Source organism: Pipistrellus kuhlii, unplaced genomic scaffold, assembly GCF_014108245.1.
Source record: "Pipistrellus kuhlii isolate mPipKuh1 unplaced genomic scaffold, mPipKuh1.p scaffold_m20_p_14, whole genome shotgun sequence".
Lineage (NCBI taxonomy): Eukaryota > Metazoa > Chordata > Mammalia > Chiroptera > Vespertilionidae > Pipistrellus > Pipistrellus kuhlii.
The window spans coordinates 23,398,544-23,420,782 of record NW_023425449.1 but is presented as its reverse complement, the minus strand read 5'-3'; the positions used below and the strand labels follow the sequence as shown (position 1 = coordinate 23,420,782).

At 41.8% G+C, this 22,239-nt stretch overlaps 1 protein-coding gene across 1 annotated transcript; it reads left to right on the top strand.

Moving 5' to 3' along the window:
* The first annotated feature begins 849 nt into the window (after nucleotides 1-849).
* Nucleotides 850-21,722, top strand: DERL1 (derlin 1). Its single transcript, XM_036436907.2, has 8 exons — nucleotides 850-1,177; nucleotides 10,386-10,497; nucleotides 13,655-13,719; nucleotides 14,770-14,796; nucleotides 15,352-15,447; nucleotides 16,646-16,698; nucleotides 18,452-18,562; nucleotides 21,404-21,722. Exons 1-8 carry the CDS (start codon nucleotides 1,025-1,027, stop codon nucleotides 21,540-21,542), a joined length of 756 nt encoding a protein of 251 aa, XP_036292800.1. The 5' UTR covers nucleotides 850-1,024; the 3' UTR covers nucleotides 21,543-21,722.
* Nucleotides 21,723-22,239: the final 517 nt, after the last annotated feature.

Genomic DNA, 22,239 nt, shown 5'->3' with positions numbered 1-22,239 from the left:
AGTGGCTGTTTTCTCTGCATGGAAAACTCTCCAGATCTTTGTCTTCGGGTGGGGGGCTGGCTCAGCTCAAACATCACCTCCTCCAAGAAGTATGCCCTGACCATTCTCATCTCCCTCCCACATCCCTCCTCTGCTATCTCATCACTGTACCCTACCATCCACTTTTCTTTTCTTTTTTTAAAATATATTTTACTGATTTTTTTACAGAGAGGAAGGGAGAAGGATAGAGAGTTAGAATAATCGATCAGCTGCCTCCTGCACACCTCTCACTGGGGATGTGCCCGCAACCAAGGTACATGCCCTTGACCGGAATCGAACCTGGGACCTTTCATTCCGCAGGCTGACACTCTATCCACTGAGCCAAACCGGTTTCGGCTCCATACTTTCTTATTACTCTCTGAAATTACCTTATTCCATTGTTTATCTTTCTAACCCCATTAGAATGTAAGCACCGGGAGCGAAGGAACCACGGCCACAGCATCTCCGGTGTCTGGATTCCTCCCCGCACTGTGCAAGCCCCAGCAAACGTTTGCTGAACGAATGAATAAACGCTTTATTTTCCTCCTTCCCCTTTAAACGCCCTCCTAGTGGACCTATGAATTACCAAGATCGAGGTAGAGGAGGATCGGTATCGCCATTGGCTGGAGTATTAGCCGTTGCTCATGGCAACTACTGTTTTCCAGGAGTCGTGTCAACATCCCGCCTGGCCCCGCCCCTTATCTCCTCGCCCCTCCCAGACAGTCGAGTTTGGCCTGCTGGTAAAACACGATACTTGCTCTTTAAGCGGCGGGACTTCCGGTCAACGTCGTCCGCGGCCGCCGGAAGGGGAAGTTTCGCCTCCGAACGCTCCCCTCGCCCGTCCGAATTCGGTGGCGCCACGTCCATCGGTCTCCGCCTTCTGCACCGCGACCCGGGCGGCTTCCGCCTCGACACCTTCCACCCTCGGAGCCGGCCGCGTCGAGAAGGCGCCGCCGAGACGGGGAGTCGGGCGGCTGTGCGCATCCTGGCTACCTGAGCGGCGAAGATGTCGGACATCGGGGACTGGTTCAGGAGCATCCCGGCCATCACGCGCTACTGGTTCGCCGCCACCGTCGCGGTGCCCTTGATTGGCAAACTCGGTCTCATCAGCCCGGCCTACTTCGTCCTCTGGCCCGAAGCCTTTCTCTACCGTTTCCAGGTACTGACCAGCGACCAGGGGAGTGGAGACTACAGGTCCCAGGCGGGTCGACGGCGGCAGAGCGTAGACCCACAGGGTACGAGTGCGCGATGCCTCCTGGGATTTGTAGTACGACTACTCCAGCGGTTTTAGGGCGGGGTCCTAGGATAGTGGGGGGCTAAGGGGCAGCAAAGGGATCTGGAGCAAGGGCCTGGATTCCTGAGGCATGGAGGCTTGGATTTGGTCCGGCTAAGGGGCTCATTTCGTCCTTCTATTAAGATTGTGCTCCCCGCACTCTGCAGTCAGAGAAGGAGGCAGTGGGAAGGGAGGTTTGTGATAATTGTCAACCTGCTGGACGCTGGTGATTAACAGCGTGGGTTTTACCTGAGAGCTGGTGCCCTCTGACCTTGCTTTGCTACGTGGGTGGCTGTGGCTGTCACCTTACCCAACATCCATCTGAGTTCTTTTTATGTTAATGAAGTGGGTCTCTTGTTTTTGTTTTTGCTTTCTTGTAGGAGTAATTTGAGGTCAGAGGTGCAGAGAGAGAGAGTTTGTCTATCTGCTTTTTCATGCCCTGTCCTAGTGTCTGGCATGTAGTGTTTGAATATGCAAAGGAATGAGTAAAGAGTTAATTGTTCCAGAAATAGAAGGCCTATTTTTTAAATAGAAGGGTTATTTTTTTAAGCCCAAAGTAAGCAGTCCAGAATAACATTGCTGGCAAGAGACTGTTTTTTGGAGATTGTCTTTACTCACTGGATTCTGTGATTTAAATCTTTAACCAGTGGCAGGTCAGATATTAGGATCTGACATTAATTTCAACATGTTACTTGGCCTGTGGATAATACTTTTGTTGAACCCCCTCTTCACTGGCTGTTTCTTAGTCTTCTTTGCTGGTTCCTCATCTTTGTGACATTTAGATGTTGTGATGAGCCCGAGGGAGCAGGTATAGGACCTCTTCCCAGCTTCCCAGGTGATCTCATTTAGCTTCATGGCCTTAAATACTTTGTATAATACAAACATAGTCATTTTAAGTCCAGATCTGTCTCCAGATGTCCAGACTTGTACATCCAGCCATCTATTTAAATTACTATTTGAGAAATTGGTAAGTATCTTAATCTTAATATGTCCAAACTGAAGCCCTTTCCCCCTTTGCCCTATAAATAAATAGAACGCCATTATTACAGGAGCTCAGGCTAACAATCACAGAGTCATCTTTGATTTCTCTTTTTCTCACACTCTTCAGTCTGTCAACAGATTCTGTTTACTTTAGACATATTCATTTTTCGTTGCAACCATTACCATTCCAGCCAGTTCTTTTCAATCTTTTCTCTAGACAGCTGGAGTGATTCTTCTAAAACATAAATGAAGTCCTGTCAGTCTTCTGCCCAGAACCCTCCAGTGTTTTCTCAACTTGATGAGTGAAATCAAGTCCTTTCAATGTCCTGCACTGCCTCTACCACCTCTGTGACCTCAAATCCTCCTCCTCTCCATTTTGCACATTAGGGTCCTCAGAGGAATCCTAGCTGTTTCTTAAGTAGCTAACTCGATCTCTCTCCCAGGCTGTTTGCACACTTTGTTTCTGCTTGAGAGAGATTACCATGGCTTCTCTCTCACCACCTTCCAGTGTTTGCCCAAATGCCACCTTTTTTGGAAAGGCCTTATCTGATTGCTCTTCTTTACTTTGTGTTGCGCATATCGCCTCTTGGCATTTTGTTAGTTCACTTACCATCAGAAAATAAGGCTTATGAAATATTGGTCTTGTTTAACACTACTTTTTCTTTTTTTTTTTTTTACTTAGAATAGTGCCTGTCACATAGCAAGCAGGTGCTTGCATGGACATTATTGAGCTCTGGAGGTACAATTGTGAATCAGACAGAAAAAGTTGCAGTTCCCATGAAGAAAATGAGAGAGAGGCATGTGCTAGAGAGTGACTTACCGGGTGGATCATTTGATAGAGTGCTCCAGAAAAGCCTCAAAAAAGATATCTGCACTGAAATCGGAATGGTGAGGAGCCAGCTTTGGGAAGCTCTGGGTCTGGGAACAATCTTCTAGGAAGACGGAATAATAGTGAGCTTAGAGGCAGAAACAGAAAGAAGACTGGATAGTTAGTTCGGAGTCAGCTGTAAGGATGAGGATTAAAGATGAGGACAGAGATAGCAGGGGTTAGTGCAATAACACGGGAATGGAAAGGTAGGCTGGGGCTATATCATCTGGGGCTTTGTGGTTTGAACTTTGTTTCGAAGACACCCACAAGTCTTTGGAGCCTTGGAACAAAGGAGTGACATGATTGCCTTGACTACTCTGTGAGCCGGACTTGCTATGTAAGTGGGGGAGAGGAAAGAACCAAGTTAAGAAGAGAGGTGGTGTTTTGGACCAGGATTGCTGTGACGATAGAGAAAAATGAATGAATTTGGGAGTTGGACAGTATTGCAGCTGAATGGATATGAAGAGTGAATGGGTGAAGGAAGCAGAACTCTAAGATGTCACTGTTTTCATAGTGGGAGGTGGAGACTTATTCTGAGACTAGAGGCTGGGTGCATGAAATTTGTGCATTGGGGTGAGGTGTCTCTCAGCCCAGCCTGCACCCTCTACAATCTGGGACCCCTCAGATTTCTGTTGGAATCAGGCCTAAACAGACAGTCAGACATCCCTCTCACAATCCAGGATTGCTGGCTCCCAACTGTTTACCTGCCTGATTGCCCCTAACCACTTTTGCCTGCCAGCTTGATCACCCCCTAGCCTGATCGACGCCTAACTGCTTCCCTGTCGGCCCAATTGCCCCTAACTGCCTTCCCCTGCCGGCCTGGTCACCCCTTACTGCCTCCCCTGCCACCCTGGTTGTCCCTAACTGTTCTTCCCTGTAGGCCTGGTCACCCCCAACCTCCCTCCCTACAGGCCTTGTTCCTCCCAACTGCCCTCCCTTTCAGGCCTGGTCCCCCCTCAACTGCTGTCCCCTGCAGGCCTGGTTGCTCCCAACTGCCCACCCCTGCAAGCCTGGTTGCCCCTAACTGCCCTCCCCTGCTGGCCTGGTTGTCCCTAACTGCCCTCCTTTATCAGCCTGATCAACCCTAACTGCTCTCCCCTGCCAGCCTAATTGCCCCCAACTGTCCTCCCCTGCAGGCCTGGTTGCTCCTAAATGCCCTCCCCTGCTGGCCTGATTGCCCATAACTGTCCTCCCCCGCTGGCATCTTGTGTTCACATGGGGGCAGGATCTTTGACCATATTGGAACGGTCATCTTGTGTGTTAGAGTGATGGTCAATTTGCATATTATATCTTTATTATATATGATAGGAGTGGAAATATTTAGGGAGCTTAGTTTGGGGATGAGGGAAGTTCTGGGTGAAGAGTTATCTTTTGAATTTGATGAAAAAACAATTAAAAATTTCCCTTTTCAATCACAGATCTGTGTGAGGTCAGGTTTTCTTATTTCTCAACCAAAACAATATATTGCAACAGGTTGAATGGAGAAGATGTGATAATCTGGTTATCTTCTATGAAGCCAGACGTTAAGGAGAGTTGTAGTGTAAAATGTCACTTAATAATTTTACTTTTTTGAAAAATAGTTTTCATAAAAATTGCTTTTTATATTAACATGTAGGGGATTTATTATTATTATTATCCTAAATAAAAACTTAATTTTCTCAGTGGTTAAAAAAAAGGTTTATGTTTTGGCCATGTTAAGTCTAGAGATACTTTTTAGGCATCCAAGTAGAGAAGTTAAGTAGGCAGTTGGCTATTAGAATATGATTTGGGTCTGCAGCCAGAACTGCATACTGCTTTCTACTTATTTGCTTTGGTACATATTTGTCGACTGATTGAACAATGTTGTACACTTCATGCCTGGTGGCATGTTGGGTGATGTGTGTACAAAAGGAGCAGTGGCTATCAATCATTTTGTGGGTAAGACCCGGTCAAAACTGGCTCTGGACTCTGCTTGCAAAAGCTTGCTCACTTGTCTAGTCAGATTAGTAAGATAAAGCCTTTCTAGTCGACCATAATGTTAAAAAAGGCAAACTGATTAGAAAGTCATTCATGTCACACCTTCCGTGTGTTCCCCATATTCCTGCCTTGCCTTTCTTCTTGAGTGTTTATCTTGAGCCTGGGAGAAGCTGCTGGCAGGAAGCAGAACAATGCACTGACTGGTGTGAAAGGACCAATCCTTTTTGCTCCTGCTGTGATGTGCCCTAGACCAGAATTGAACCGGGACCCTTCAGTCCACAGACTGATACACTACCCACTGAGCCAAAACAGCCAGGGCTCTTACCCATTCTGGACAAGTTTAGCTTTCATCTCCGGAGTCCTGGAGGAACTAGTTTGCAAATGAGAGCTGAGGTGTGAGGACAAACAGCATGTGGTGTGCTTTCTGCTAGAGGCTCATCTTTTCCTTAGAAGCTGGATTTTTAACAGCTTCAAATAAGGATGGGGATGATTGATTTAGTTTGGATAGATGTGTTTAAGACACACTTTGCTGTTGCCCACAGTTCCTAGTCCCTCACACTTAACACCTGACAATCAGATTGTTCACTGTGATCAAATGCCTTCATATTGATCCCTGATTAGCTAGTAGAAAGGTGGCAATTTCTTGTTGCTCTAGTGGTTTCTAAGATTATGTTTCCTGGGGCTTCCTCCACAGTGATAGTTTATTTCTTTGGACAGAATAACATTTCCCTCTTCTATCTGTATTGTGCTTCTCCATATATTATCTCATTGAGCCCCCACAGTCACCCTGAGATATGAGTTAGCCCAGTTTATAGACACCTCCAGTTTCTGTTTCTGTTTCGGTGCGTTGATCTGAGCTCTTGTTTAACTCATTTGCATAATCTCTACCAAAACACAGGGAAATGTTGACAGTATTGAGAGTGATTCCTTCCCAATCAGTCATATCAGATTCTTTGTCTTTTTCCGTTGGTGTAGAAAGACTATGGGATTTCAAGTAGCTGAGTCACGGTCTTTGGGCCTGACTGGTTGAATGCTCTTAGGCAAATTATATACCCTTCCTGAGCCTAAATTTCTTAATTACTGAGTACGTGTATATAACCAGCACCCAGGTCAAAAACAGAACATTACCTAAAAATAGGGATAATTTAGTACCAGATTAACTCTGCCCTAAGGATTTACTCTTTTTCTAATTCCATTGATTATAAGATGCTCCATTCATTTAATACAACTTTTGGAGGAAGAGGAAAGTAGATATTACATTTAATGAATATATTGATAGTTAGAGATATCCTGATTTCAGAAATAAAAAATGATATGTTTAAATTGAGAAAATATGTTATCTATTTTATACCTCTATTATAAAAAACATAAAACTGTTTGCAAAGATCCTAGTAAAAGTCTGCTAAGTAAACTATTTAGAAATAGTGCCATTTTTATTTATTAGGAACTCTCAATTTGTTGCCAAGAATAATAATAGCACCAGTCAGACCTGTGATTTGATCTGGTGCCCATATTTGCCAACCCCTAACAGCAAGCCTAACTGCTTGATTTATGACTGAACCTGGAAAGAAAGACAAGCACACACATAACCAGAAGGACAGTAACTTGGTCTGTAGGCTGAGCAGAGAAGTAGCCCCAGGGTTTGGATCAGAACTTGAGTGGCAGGTGTTTTGTTGTGTAGTATAGCTTTCCAATCTTTCCTTAGCAGTCCGGTCTACATTAGACAGTTCTACATAGATAAGGTTGTCTCTTAGACCATAGCTTTGTTTTTTTTAAATTTTATTGAGTTATAGTATACAAATAGGAAAGTACAGTATATGTGTTATATATTTACAGCTTGTTGAATTTTCAAAAACCAAATACATGTATGTAGCCAGCATCCCCAAAGTGTTCCTACTGCTCCCTCTGGCCACTACCTCCTCCAGGGGTAGCTATTAATAGTATCTTGGTTTTTAATACCAGAGGTTGTTTTTGCCAGTTTTTTTTTTTTTTTTACATGCTCTAAGTGAAATTATACAGTATGTATTCTTTTGTATCTAGCCTTTCTTCTTTTCCAAGCTTATACCTTTATTTTATTTTTTCTTGCAGTGCACTGGCTATAATTTCCAGTACAATGTCTAATAGAAGGAAAGCTAGCAAACTTTCTTGTTCTATTTCCAACCTCAGGATTTGAAATCTGTCTCTGCATTTATTTATTCATTCATTATTGAGGTGACATTAGTTTATAACATTGTATAAGTTTCAGGCGTGAAACATTATGATTTGACATCTGTATATAGCTCAGTAACTATCATCTTTTTTTTTTAAATATATTTTATTGATTTTTTTACAGAGAGGAAGGGAGAGAGATAACCAGAAATGTCAATGAGAGAAAAACATCGACCAGCCACCTCCTGCACACCCCCCACCGGGGATGTGCCCACAACCAACGTACATGCCCTTGACCGGAATCGAACCCGGGACCTTTCAGTCCGCAGATGACGCTCTACCACTGAGCCAAACTGGTTTCAGCAACTATCGTCTTTTTGATAGTACATTTTAGTGTCTCCCATATTGTTGATTATGGCTATAGATTGCTTATCTCCAGATTGTTCTATCCTGGGAATAGACCACTGTTTATTTACCCATTCTACCCGTATTGAACTTTTTGGTGGTTTCCAGATTTGGCTAGAATGCATAGTGCTGCTGGGAACATTGTAGTACATAACTCGGTGAACATAGGTATGCTAAGTAGAATTGGTGGCTTTTAATAGCTTTTTCATTTGTTTTTTTCCATACCTAGTCAAAAAAAAAAAAAGCCACAATTTGCTGATATCAGCACTTGGCATATGGGTGCTCTTCTTTCTGAATTGCGTGGTGACTCAATCAGACTTTAACTCCAAATCAACCAATCCTTATTGATTCAGGAAAAAAACACCTGTTTTTGATAGTTTTTAAAGATTCTGGATGGCAATTGTGATTATTTCAGTGGCAGATCATTTGGGAGATTTTAGGACAAGTATGGCTGAAATAAACATTCTCTCAACAGAGCTTGTTGGACTAAACTAAAGAACAGTGTTGTGTGTTTTTTTTGAAAGTCTAATATGCCAGGGAACAGGTTAAGTGAGCAACTGGGCGGATTACCTAAACTCTAATGAGGGGCTGGCTTTCCTATGGAAAAGCTGGGCGATTGTGGTCGTGGCCTTGGGATGACGGTGGGTTTACAATGAGATGCTCCCCTCCAAAGCTTCAGGCACATGAGCCACACAGGCCTCTGCCTTCAAGTCGTGGGCTCTTTGCCTGCACCTGACGCCTGTAAAGGGATCCATGTAGACTTTCGGGGTTGAAGACATAACTCCCTCACCCCCAACCCAGAAAATAAGGCCTTTTCCTTATTATAATGGTTTGCATATCAGTTAGAGAAAAGGAGGGGGTTTAGTTGGGTACTTTCCATGGGGATTTCAGAAATTCTGTATTATGCTGTGTCCTTCCGAAGAGATAAACTATCTCTTGGTATTTTCACATTGTAATTTTAAAGTAATGCAAAAATAATAAGACTCTTAGATCAATGAAAGCAAGTATAACTCAAGGGTAAGCTTAATGAACAGGGAACAGAAGTGAGGTATTTTGACAGACACTGATTTCCAAAGAACAGGTGCACACAGTGGCTAAAAATAGTGTGTTGTCAGTGTTAGTGAAAATGTAGTTAGAAAAATAACCAAGATTTCTTTTCTAAAATCAGGCCCCTAATAACTTACAGAAATATGGGGTAGTTTAAAAATGTGCATTTGTAAAAACCCAATCCGTGTGCATCTCCTAGAAGTTTGTAATATTCATTCACTCACACATAAACAGGTTTTGTTTTTTTTTTAACAAAGCTTCTTAATCCACTTGGCTAATTCCAACCTTGTACACAGTCTGTGAGACAAGGAGGGTGGGAGTCACAGGACAGATGGCATTGGGTAGATGAATACACCAGCTCCATGGTCCAGACTTTTACAAGGCCCCATGGCTACCGCAGAGCCAAGACCAGGGCTTCCTTGCTTCTGGTCTTTACTCCCAGTGTTTTTCATAGGCAGGAACAATCAACTTTATGTAAGTATATTAGTGTTGAAAATGTTTACAATTAATATCATTTACCTAATTGTCATATACCTCAGAATGGTTATGTCACTTGGGAGAGGCATTGTAAAAGTAGAGGTTTAGTATCATAAGTAAAATAAGTTCAGGGGTCAGGCTGCCACAAAATTCTGACTCTACCACTTACTAGCTATTGCTTAATCTTTTCTCATCTGTAAAATCCACCTCATGAGTCAATGCATGTAAATGAACAGAATAGCACACACACACTATATATATATATATTTTTTTTTAATTTTATTTTTTATTTTTATTTTTTAGAAATCATTAGTCAAAGAACAGCAAGTATTAGTATATCACCCCCTTTTATGGTGGTGATTGAGGCTCAGAAATGAGAACATGTAAGCTAAGACAGGAGAGAAGCTTACCTCCACTAATTTTTTCTGGTGGGGGAGGATTAATATTATAAAATCAAGTGTCTATATTGCCTAAATAGCACAATGGTTTGGGTAAAAATTTTCTTATTTTACTTTAACCTTTTAAGTATGACATTTTTTGACAAGGTTTGTCACCCGAGTAGAGTAGTATTTTCCTAAATAGAGATGTTACAATATTGTTGGAAATTCTTTGTAATTCATTTTTGGCAGGCTTACCTGTATGTTTGATCCCTGTAAAAACTAACCCTGTTCTTCTATAGTATTGATTTGTGTTCAGCTTGCTTAGAACTGTTCATTGCTTATTTTATGATGTCGTTTTATTCCATTGATTTGTATACTGATGTAATTGTATACTGTAATTGTATACTGATATGAACTTTCTTTAGGTCCATCTTCTTGAATACTATTGGTGGTGCCCCTTTTTGTTTGTTTTTGTTAATTCTCACCTGAGGATATTTTTCCATTGATTTTTTTTTCTTCTTTTAGAGAAAGTGAAAAAGAGAGGGAAAGACAGAGAGAAACATCGATGTGGGAGAAACACATCCATTGGTTGCCTCCTGCACACACTATGGCCAGGGAGGAGCCTACAATCAAGGTACATGCCCAGAATCGAACCCTTTGATCCACAGGCCAACATTCTATCCACTGAGCCAAACCGGCTAGGGCAGTGGTGCCTTTTTGGTAGCTCTCATCATTGAGAATGTCTTGCAAGAGTTAATTTTGTGTAGTTAAAAGAAATAAGAATAAACAGGCTTAGAGAAACTAACAGCTGTGTTTATTTTGCTCTGGACAGATTTGGAGACCCATCACTGCCACCTTTTTCTTCCCTGTGGGTCCAGGAACTGGATTTCTTTATTTGGTCAATTTATATTTCTTATATCAGTATTCTACACGACTAGAAACAGGTACGTTAACCATAATTGTTGTAGGTATTGTTTCTTTTTAACTTGCTAAACCGTTTACTTGGAGGAATTTTGAGGGCAGTTAGCTTATATAAAGAGATGGCATAATGAGAATAAGTGCCTAGGAAGTGATAGCTGTGCCAGGACTGAACTAGGCACTGAGAATATTTGATTTATTGTCCTCCCAATAACCTCATGAGGTATAAGTAGCAGTGTCCCATTTCGGAGATGAAAAAAATCAAAACCCAACACATCCAGGGGTTTACAGATCTTGCCCATGGTCCTTAGTGGCTGTGCGATTTGCCCTTCACCGAACTTGACATCTTACTCATTTCTGTCACACAGCAAACCTTGTCCTTTAGTGCACAGTTGGGCTGACGTGTATATGTCTCCTAGATTGAGGTTGAAAAACAATACCTATGCAATTAAGAGCTTAGACTTAATCTCTGAAATTGAAACACTCAACTTTAAAATATACAGCCAGGATTTAGTGACATGGTAATTTATCAGAAATGACTCCTTATATGATGTTATGGATAAGCTCTCTTATAAAAACCTTTTCTTACAAGGTTTCTTGCGGATTGTTATTTATTTCCTACAATAGCTTGTATGCTTTTCTGAGTTGCTTATCCTGGGAAGCAGTAAATTGATACTGCTGTGTCAAAATGTGAGCATAATGATTTTGAAAAGGCTGGCTGACTTCAGATTTCATAAACCTGCTGGCTGTTAGCTCAGGATGGAGAATTCTGAGCCATCCTTAAATCTGTCAGTTGGAGTATGGCGAATCCGTCTCCTAACTGCAGGGAACTACAAGAATGGGCATTTATGTGTCAAATATAATCTTTCCTTAAATTGGTATTTGCTACTATGTGCTTTTTAAAAAGAAAAACACTGTTACATTAATACTGTATCAGGCCATAGGATGTTACTATTGGGAGAGTCTGAGCCCATTTTCTTAGTGTTCTAGAGGAGAACAGGAACTTCAAGGAATTAAAATGAACTTGGCTGAGGTGAAACGCACAACAGGATTCTAAGGGTTGGTTCCTGAAATCTACCAGAATAGATGATTTTCATTCTCCTTGTCCCAGTGGGCCCTGATTAGCATTCTACCCCACTGATATAATTCAATTGAGGATTAAGTTGTTGTGGTAATATTTCTTTTATACCAATAGTAAACTCTACGTTAAATGTAGATGACCTATGAGCAGTTATTGTACATAGCTTGTTAGAAGCCATGTAACTGCACCATATACCAGGCTCTGTCTTATTCCTGGACAGAAAACCAGTTTTTAAAACAATTTTATTATGGAAAAATTTCAAACATTTATAAAAATAGAAAGGTTAATAATGAACCTTTTTTCTTTTTGAAAAAAAAATTCACGTAACATAAAGTCACCATTTTAATCATTTGAGAGGCCATAATTTTGGAAATTTCTTAAAAAACGAAGTCATACAATACAGGGCCTATGGAATCATGATTATCATCTTTCACTTACCATCGTTTTTTCAAGCTTATTTCTTTTTATTGCCAAATAAGATTGTATTGTATTAAAAAACACTTTGTTTTTCCATTTATCAGTTGATGGGCATTTGCCTCTTCGGTTTTAGGCTGTTATGAATAATGTTGCTGTGAACATTCTTGTGAGAGGAACTTTTAAGGTCTTTCCATTTAAATAAGATTTTACAGGCAAGAAAACACTGATCTGGAGAGGTGGTGTCATGCCCCAGAGTTCACAAGTAGGTGAGATAGAACAGCCAGGACTGCAACCCAGGTGTATTGATTCCTTTCCTTCCCTCACCATGCAGCCTCAAGGAAACATGGGACAAAGTGTTTGCCATAAGCATATTTTCCCGGCTGAATTAAGTCTATAGCAGTGCTGGCTTATTTGTATTTTTTGATTTATACTGAAGACTGCAATTGGAGGCTAGTTAATTTGTAAATTCCCAGTTGCAAGCTTGCCAAAGAATAAAGTACTGTAGTTTATGGGAGTATTTTAAGTTTTCAATCTAAAGAACCTTTAGAAACCACAAAGCCAAAACCACATAAAAAAGGAGCAAAACTATCATTAAAATTCAGAAACATGTGTTAGAATTGCAGCTCTAATTCATCCAAGTGATCCCTATCATTAAGCATCCTTACCACTGTGGCTAAAGTGTGCCTCTGACATACCAGCAGAGAGGTAAGGGGGAAAAGAAGAGACATTTATTGGAAATTTATTTATTTATTATAGATTTTTCCCCCCCATCTTTCTGACATTTGTCAGGATTGTTTTAAATTAGAGGGAGGTAAGGAAAGCGCTTGAGCTAGAGTGACCTTACAGTCACTTGTTTCTTTTTTCTGTCTTTTCTAGTCTTCTAGCCTAATGTGTGAGGACTCCCCTTAGAAGGGAGAGCTAGGCCATGTTGATTTTTCTGCCAAGGAATAAGACAGAGCCTGGTATATGGAGCAGTGACAGGAGCCCTAAACTGGTAATTAGACTCCACTCTGCTTCTAACAAGCCATGTAACTGCTCATTTAGCTTTATTTCCTCATCTGTCAAAAGGGAATCTAGGACTTTTCATTCACCCTCCCAGGCATAATATGAAGGTTAAAGTCAGAGGCTATGGAAAGGTTTGCTTGCCCCCCACAGTGCTCTCTTGCTTGAGTGTAAGCTCAGTAAGCCCAGTGCTGGACCAAGTGGAGGTGCTTACTTAATTACTGTAAGTACCTCCCAGCACAGTCCTCCTGCGGTTAACACAGTGGTAGGCAAGACAGATATGGTTCCTCCCCTGACAGACAGAGCTTACGGTCTAATGCAGGGAGAAGGGATTAACCAAGTACAACAAATGCGTCTTGGGGTCATGATGAGCCATGAAAGAAAGCCTGATGGGCCCTGATGGCGTCTGGGCATCTCTGGAATCGAGTCCTCTCTTTGGGTCTCTTAGTGTGAGGCCATCAGAGCGTGGTACGTATTGGGAAACTCAGGTCAGCCTTCCTAGGTGACTATTTTAGGGCTTTATTGTGACATGGATTTAGATAGTTTTAAAAATTTTATTGGAGAGGACTGATTTTAAAATATTCTCATTTTGGCTTCTATGATGTTTAAAGCATTTCTCTACATAGAAGTGATTTGTTTTCTGAATTTCTGAACCATGACATTTGGCTTATTTTTGTTTCTAGGAGCCTTTGATGGGAGGCCAGCGGACTATTTATTCATGCTCCTCTTCAACTGGATTTGCATCGTTGTATCCTTCAGTCTATTATTTTGGGCCCGAAAGAAACCAGTTTTTCTGTGTGTGTATGTGTGTGTTTTTGGGCTTTTTTTTTTCTTCAGGTTTGGGAAAACAGTGTTTGGTGAGACACTTCAAATGACTGTATTTGCATCTTTGTTTACTGCAGTTAATAAGAGTCATTGAAGTTCTTTTTAAACACTGTAATAAATCATTAGAGCCCTGAGTGAAGCATTCTCTTGCCATTGTCTCTGTGGGATTTGCCCACATTTGGTCGTGTTTTATTATTGTTTCCTCTTCTTGATCCCAGTTCTCTGTGTCTCATGTGTGACAGCTTGTTGCTTGCGCACAAAGAGGCCCTGGGCCCTGAGACAGCTTTTGAAATCTGTGGTTCTGATCAGAAAATTAATTTACAACTGGCATTCTTTTCTGACCTCTTTGCTGTCCTTGTCTTGGGGTCCTAAGTAGTGATGCAGTCCCTCCATAAATACCCTGGGAAACGACACGCATGTGTCTCTGCTGTGTTTCAACCACAGTTGTTAGCAGCCCTCCAGCTGCAGACCTTCACAGATGGCGAGAGACGCAGAGGGGACTTAGTGGCTCAAGTCCTTGCTTTGGGGCTTAGCTTCCATTGACACATGGCCAAGAGCCAGAAAACGTGGCACTTTGGATGCCCTTTTCCCTCCTTGAAGGGAAGAAAAAATATCTTGGACTTCAGCCACACTGTGGAGCCCTGAACATGTAGAATCATTATTTGTCTCAGAGGGCACAGGCATCTCCATCCTCTACTTAAAGGAGCAGTGCTAAAGTGCAGAGGCGAGGTGAGGGGAAGAGGACAGAGGTGACCAAACTGAGTCACATGCCAAAGCAGGTAATTTCCACCATCTCCTTGTCATCATATAGACTGATAGAATATTGGGAACAAAGATTATTAGACACCTTTGTGCTCTGGATGTTTTAAGCCACCTGAAGTATAGAAAAGTGTGTTCCTTCAGAACACTGGAAGGAAATGAACTTTTACTGGGTGCAGAATGCTTTCTTTGATCTTTAACGTTACAAACCAAGATTACTGGCTTAGCAATGGACATGCAGGTAAGTTGCAATTCTCCATTTGTCCTTTTGTATGTTTCAGATATACAATTAAAGGCCTTTGACAGAAGCTGAAATTGCATTAACTGTGTGGTTAATTATGTGATATTTTGAAATAATAGAATTATAGTTATTTTTATTTTGAAGATCCTACATGAGTTAGCTAAGCCATTACTTTTCTCACTCACTCCTGGCTCTTTTATTATGTTTGAACATTGAGAATGATGGGTATCTAGTATTTTTTTAAGCACATAAAGGATATACATTTTATAAAAATTTAGAATATACAGTTAGTAAAGCTTTATGCCTACTTTTGGCCCTGATACTTCTGAATCTGTTAAAATAATATAATTGCTATTTTTTATTATAGGACTTTGTAGCATATGTTTATAACTCATTAGAAGGATCTACTTACAGTTTTGATGAGTTGAATTTTTTTTGCTTTTTGAATGGCCCTCTAAGGGTTTGTTTGGAGGGGGGAGGTGAAAAGGTAGATTCATACTAAGCCGCTTTTTAGGGCCCCTGGAGCCTGGTCCTTACATATTGATTATTTTGCAGTTGCTGATGATTCCTCTGATCATGTCAGTGCTCTATGTCTGGGCCCAGCTGAACAGAGACATGATTGTGTCATTTTGGTTCGGAACACGATTTAAGGTTTGTAGCCTCGTTGGGAAAATTTCCTTTTCATTTGTCTATAGAAATCCCTCTTCAGCCCAGAGATGTACTTTCTGATTCATCCAGAAGAGGTCAGTGCAGAGCAGTGTACCAATGACAAGTCCCTTCTTGCCTTCTCAGTCCGTCCGGTCGTCGTCCTCGTCGTCGTCGTCGTCGTCGTCGTCGTCGTCGTCGTCGTCTGTGTGTGTGTGTCCCCGTTTCCTCAGCCAACCCAGAGTCCTTTGCTGATTGCCACTTCTCACTCCCTCTACGTCAGGTTCCTCAGCCATGTGTCCCTAGAGATCTCCTGTGTGTGTGTGGCAGTGAGAGGGAAGGAAAGATACTCATGTGAAATGCTCTCTTTTAAAGTGTGTTTTTATCACTCCCTGTTATATATTTTATACTTTGGAAAAAATTTGTTTTTGTTTGCCCTCAAACACTTTTGTGCTTTCTCTCACAGTTTTTCACCTGTAACATTTTTTAAATTATCTTACTCCTGCAAATCCTATTTGTTCTTAACTGAACATACTTATTTCCTGAGTCACCTGCCTGGAATTAGTTGTGCCTTTGGGCTTCTGTAATGTTTTGTGTTTCTCTTACAGTAATTACCATGTTCTGCCTTCACATTATCTAGGTATAACCCTTTCTTTCCTGGTTTATAAAGTCTCTTAACTCTTGGTATGATGTCTTGATTCTTGTAAGGGACTCAAGTGTTCAATTTATCTGGAGAGTTGTCTTATTTGGGAGAGAATTAGTTCAAGATATCAATGTATATCGAGGTAAAAATTCAACTAATTTTGTGAAATATGCAAAAGGAAAACCACAAAAGATGGTGTATTTTAAATTTATTGGTAACAATATGCTGGTTGGAGTCATGATGAGATTCTATTACAGACCGTGGTTTTAATAGCATAGGACACTCACCTACTTTCTGGATGACAATATTAACCTGATTGTATTGCATTTGAAACTATCAGCAAGGAGTTCTGTCTCTCCAGTAACTGATCTAGGAATAAGTATAATTTTAGAAAGGAAGTTTTAAGTATAATAGGAATGATGCTAGACTGATCTGAGAAATTTTGGGTATGACTTTTCAAAGGATTCATTAAAGCCCTTGTCAGAACATTCTTACCCATTCCTGCCCACTCTGTATCCCCTTTAAGTGTGGTTACTCACATGTGTATCTATTCTTTTCTAGGCCTGTTATTTACCTTGGGTTATCCTTGGATTCAACTATATCATTGGAGGCTCGTAAGTGATAGTAGATGTATTTATTTATTTATTTTTTTGAGAGGGAACAAGCATTTATTTGAATTCAAAAGAAAAGCTATTTGGAAAGCACTGATTCAGGCAGAAAGCCAAATAGTGTTCCCTGTTAGATTTATTTAATTGGAAACTAATCCTTGGACGACTTCCATTCTTTTTTATCTTCCTTCTCTAATTTTATGAAACTTTAAAAAACCTCAACATTGAAGCATTGGAACCTTGTCTTACAGACTAATTTTATTTTGATGTAATTGATTAAGCTGTAGGGCTTTAAGTACATTTTAGCATTGAGTGATTGTTTTTTGTTGTTAGTTCTTTATGATAGTAGGCTTCCATATATGTGTTTTTGAATAAATATTCATTTCTGGATTCACTGTCCAGATTGAGCAAACAGATCTAATTTGTGTCTGGACTGACTACTCTAAGAGCTATGCCTACAGAAACTGTGTTCTTTAGTGTTAATGCCTTGGAAATGGCTCCCCAGTCACAGAAATGCATATTCTCAGATGGGAAGTAACTGGGTGAAGAGTAGAGAAGTTTTGACCAAACAGGGTTAAATTTCTAGTCTGGAATTAGGATGAAGACTTAGGAAAACCTAAGGAAGAGGATATCACCAGGCAGCTATTCTGAGAACTCCATTTCTTACACTACAACATATTTTTAATGTTCCAATTGATTCTAATAGTACTATACTAGTCCCTAGCATGTTTGACATATTTGCTCTGTGTGGTCCTAACTTCTGCTGCATACTGATAGGGAGAAGTGAATGAGTCAAGCAAGCAGACTGTTTAGAGAGCAGCTACTTATGAGCTTGGTAAAGCCACCCTGCTCCCCAGAAGGACAGACTGGGAGCAGTTGCACATGCTGGTTTGTCCCTGCCAGAATCATGTTGCAGTGAAGACAGAAAGATATGCAAAAGTATGAGTGGATCTATAAAACCTTGCAGTGGCCTCTGTGTAAGCCATGGGAGAACTGAAGAAGGCCAATGCTTATTTTAGGATTACAAGGTGAAGGTCACATTTCCAAAGTGATCTCCGTGATGGCTTACACCAGCATACGGGAAGCGAGGGCGAGTGCTCACTGGCCCCAGGAATGGGGAGCAGGCGTCTCTCCTTTCCTCGCTCCCCATTCTTCTTTCTTGCTGGTCTTCATTGTTCACCATGTTTTGCAATACAGTATTCATACTTGGAAGATTTTGGGAGTTTGCAGCTTCCCCTACTCTTAAGGCAGGAAGTAGCAGAAACAATATTTTGAGGATGGGCTGGGACTTGAAAGAGATGTTAAAGGGGCAGCCGGCCTTGAGCACAGACCCCATTGGTCCAGCAGGCCTGGCTTCCCTTCTCCCTCTAGATGCGTTTGCCAGTCTACAGCTCACTTTCAAGCTGTCACCGGTCCCAGGGATCACAGTGGGCTGCCAGGAGGATCTTCTCCCTGTGCTGTTAGTTAAAACTCACTGCTTCTCACGTCACTGCTTGAATGTCTTTAAACCACATGTGTCAAACACAAGGCCCTCGGGCCAAATCCGTCCCGCCAGGCCTTGCAATGTGGCCCGCACTGCGCTGTCATCACTGCACTCCGCTGTCATCACTGCACTCCGCTGCGTTTCCATCACAATGACAGTTTATGACTGTTCAGTAAACCATTCGGCCCGCGATTTAGGCTGGATTTTAGATTTTGGCCCCTTCTCTGATTGAGTTCGACACCCCTACTTTAAACTAACTTGTCTCTCTGTTTGCAGGGTCATCAATGAGCTCATTGGAAATCTGGTTGGACATCTTTATTTCTTCCTCATGTTCAGATACCCAATGGACTTAGGAGGAAGAAATTTTCTGTCCACACCCCAGTTTTTGTAAGTGTTTTTTCCCTCTTTCTTGTTTAACAATCATTTTACTGTCTGTGTTCTGACGTATCCTGATAAAAACTCGAGGAAAATAGGACTTACCTCTCTGTCTGATGGGAAAATGTGAGCCAACAAATGAGTTGCCCTGGTCACAGAGTCAGGGAGCCAGGAATGAAAACCACAGCTCAGTCTTCTTCACAGAGCCTTACCCAGGGGCCACTGAGACCAGAGCCAGCATCACAGGGAGCTATGGGCAGCGCCAGTGTGCACAGCCGGGGGCCAGGAGGAAGGCTGTCAGTTTCTCCCAAGAGTTTGGGTGAGGATTGGTGATGGTTAATAAGGTCACTGCTTAGTAAGGTCACAGTTTTCTATTAAATATTACAGATTATATTATTTATGGAACTTCTCAGAATTAAAACGACAGACTTGAGTTTGTATAGTCGTCTGTTTTAGGGTTTACTCAAGTGAGGAGGCCGAGGACACAGCCCTGGCTTTGAGACAGACCAGTTTTGATATTGGGAAACTTGGTCGAACCTCTGAGCTTCCATTTGCCAGTCAGTCAGCTGAGGGGAGCCCCAGCTCACAGGACTGTTGGCAGCACAGTAGTGGAGCTTCAGCAAATACAGGTTCTGGGCCTGTTCCTGACATTGGGATGTAGGGCGGGAGAGATGCTGACACACTCAAGGTACAACGTAAGTAGTATGACCATTATGTCCGTGAGGCAAAAGACTGCCTGGCAGTCACGCCCTATCTCCAGTTGGGATATGCAGTAATAGCTTGCACTTAAAAAGCTTAAAAAATTCACACACCAGCCCTTTTCACATCGTGCATGTTTTAATGTTTTGTAGTTTGTCATTCTTAAAATTCATTTATAGATTAGGGATAGGTTTTTAAAGGAATTTTATTATAAATATAATATACAGAGAATTACACTATTGTGTTTTTTGTTTGTTTTCTCCTTTAAGAGCATAAAAAGAAATTTGTTTCTCTTCTGAGTCTTGAGTTGCCTCCAGGCTAAAAAACAAATGACCAATCTGCTTTCTAATTATCAAAGGACACACAATAACAGCAGGCTTGGAATTTTGATCTAGGTCTGTCAAGTCAGATGGCAGATGCATCCATTAAAATAAAAACGTGGTGCTTTGGGGAACAGCCAACAGTTACTATACTTTAAATGGTCATATTCTAACGCCAAGGCATGACACTTCTCAATTGCGGGCAACAAAGTAGAGGAGATTCTGTGGCAGAAACGGCAGCGCGTGGAGCCTGCCTTGCATTTGAGCGAGCTCTCTGCTGGTGGAAGCCCTTCTGTTAAGTTTTGCATAAAGATCATATGACAAAATGTAGCTCCTTGCAAAAACAGGAACTGCTTTGAAATTACCATAACTTTTTGTTGATTATGTATAATTGGGTGTCTTTTTATACTAATTGCTTGCATTTAATTTCACTGTCTGTTTAAGCAATGGAGATGGCTTCCATATTGTCTTACAGTAAGAACCAAAGCAAAACGGCCCGAGCACTGCCTGCTTTAAGTTTTCTGTTTTATTATGCACTATGAAGGAGCATTATCATACCAGAACATCATGGATATCAAGAAACAGTGCTTGGAAATGCATTTTGATTTAAAGCTAGAGCTGTATTCGTTGAAAGGGGAAGATGAGAGTTGTAGAATTCTAAGATGCATCACCATTCTGCATTCCATCTAGAAAAGTAGGCAGACTCTCTTCTCTGCTGTATGCAGTTATTTTTCTTAAAAGGGGCCCGTTGTCTTTTTGGGAGGGAGCATGAAGGCACATGGGTGACGGCTGCAGTCCCTAACTGCTGTCACTAGATCCACCTGTGTGTCCCGTTGCAGCCTGGGCTGTATTGGGTGGTGCAGGGTAGAGGCCCCAGAGCCATCCTGACTGTCGATTTAGAAGAGCTTTACTCAGTCTTGCCTCAGTTTTCCCGTTTATGAAATGGGGTCATAGTAGTGCCTACCTCCTAGGGCTGTGAAGGTGAGATGAATTTACTAACATGTACCTGGTGTAAGGGAAACACTGTAAGGTTGTGCTCTGCGGGCAAGTCACCCCTCACAGTTTAAACAGGTATCATACACGGGCTTCTTCAAGCAGAACTTTAAACTAAGGATCTAGTGAGTGGAATAAGTGTAAACATAGTCTTCGTTTCCTACTAGTCAAGGAAGGGAAATCTTTGGAAAAACTGAGAACCTGGACTTTTATTTAAGTTTCTTAGCTGTTCTGTGACTTAATTTATGAAACTATAAGGTGGCAAACCAGCTAACCTCTTTGGGCTTCAACTTTCCCACCACCTATGAGATGGATGCAGTTGGAGGGCAAGTGACGAGTAAACTTTAAAATATACGCATACCTCCAGGAGGTAACACATGGTCAGACACCGTGTGGGGCTGAACACAGGTTGCACATTTGTCCTTGGAAAGTGAATTTATTTTGTAACCTTTGATCCAGATGCATATTATCAAAATGCAAAAACACTGCATAATAGCATAATAGGTGTTTTTTTTTTTTGTTTTTTTTTTTTTTGGTGGCCGGGCTTGTGGGAGTAATATCTTTGTTTTTGCACTGTTCTGCATGAATTATTTTGCTAATCAGAGGGAAAAAATTTTAGAGTGTAAATTTAGCCAAAAACAGTAAATTTACGAAGCCTGAAAGTGAGTGCTGAAAAGGCAAGTTAGTAAGACATTGAACTCAGCCTTCTGTTGGCCACAGCCAAATACAATTCAGTGTGACAGCCAGGGGACCGGGGAAGGTAGCCAGTGCTAGATGGCCTGACAGCCCTGCGGAAGTGACTTTGTTGTCTTCTCTCCCTTTGTTCCCCGCCTTGCTCCAGATACCGCTGGCTGCCCAGCAGGAGAGGAGGGGTGTCCGGATTCGGCATGCCCCCTGCTAGCGTGAGGCGAGCAGCTGATCAGAATGGTGGAGGCGGCAGACACAATTGGGGACAGGGCTTCCGACTTGGGGACCAGTGAAGGAGTGGCCTCCAGCCTGCCCACCAGCCACTCTGCTCAGATGAAGTTTTCCTCCCAGTGCTGGGTGTGCTCAGCAACTGCGTCCCAGCAAACACTGGTGGACCTGACCCACACTGAATGTAGTCTTTCCGTACAAGACACCATTTTTTAAATCCTGAAGAAAATATAAGTGTTCCTCAAGTTTCGTGATTCTCACTCAAGTCCTTTCTGCTATGAAGAACAAACATCAACTGTGCAAATTTCAGAAATGACTATGGTGTTTGGTGTCTCCTCTTCCTTTTCCGTCCGAATGATGGGTTTTGCTAGGTCCTGGTCTGCTGTCACCAACCTGGGCATCTGTGATTGGGCCACCAAATGCTTGTCAAAGGGACTCTTACCTCTTTCTTACACATGCCTCCCTTTTCCTTTTTCCACCCCCATATTTTCAGCTAGAGGAGTTGCCCATAAAATGGTTCTGCCTTTGACAAGCTCTCTTATTTATTGACTTTTGCCAAGGCTTGGTCACGGAAACCTTGTTTAGACCATTCTTCCCCTTTGGGGGCAGAGTGTAACAGTAGTGGAGACGATGAACAGGGGACCAAGAGCTTTTTCTCAGCTTTGCAGTCCTGTGACCTGGTATCAGTCGCAGCCACTTGCCAGCTCTTCAGATGTTTTGATAATAAAAAGCACCGCTGGGTCAGTGAGGGCTGCAGATTGG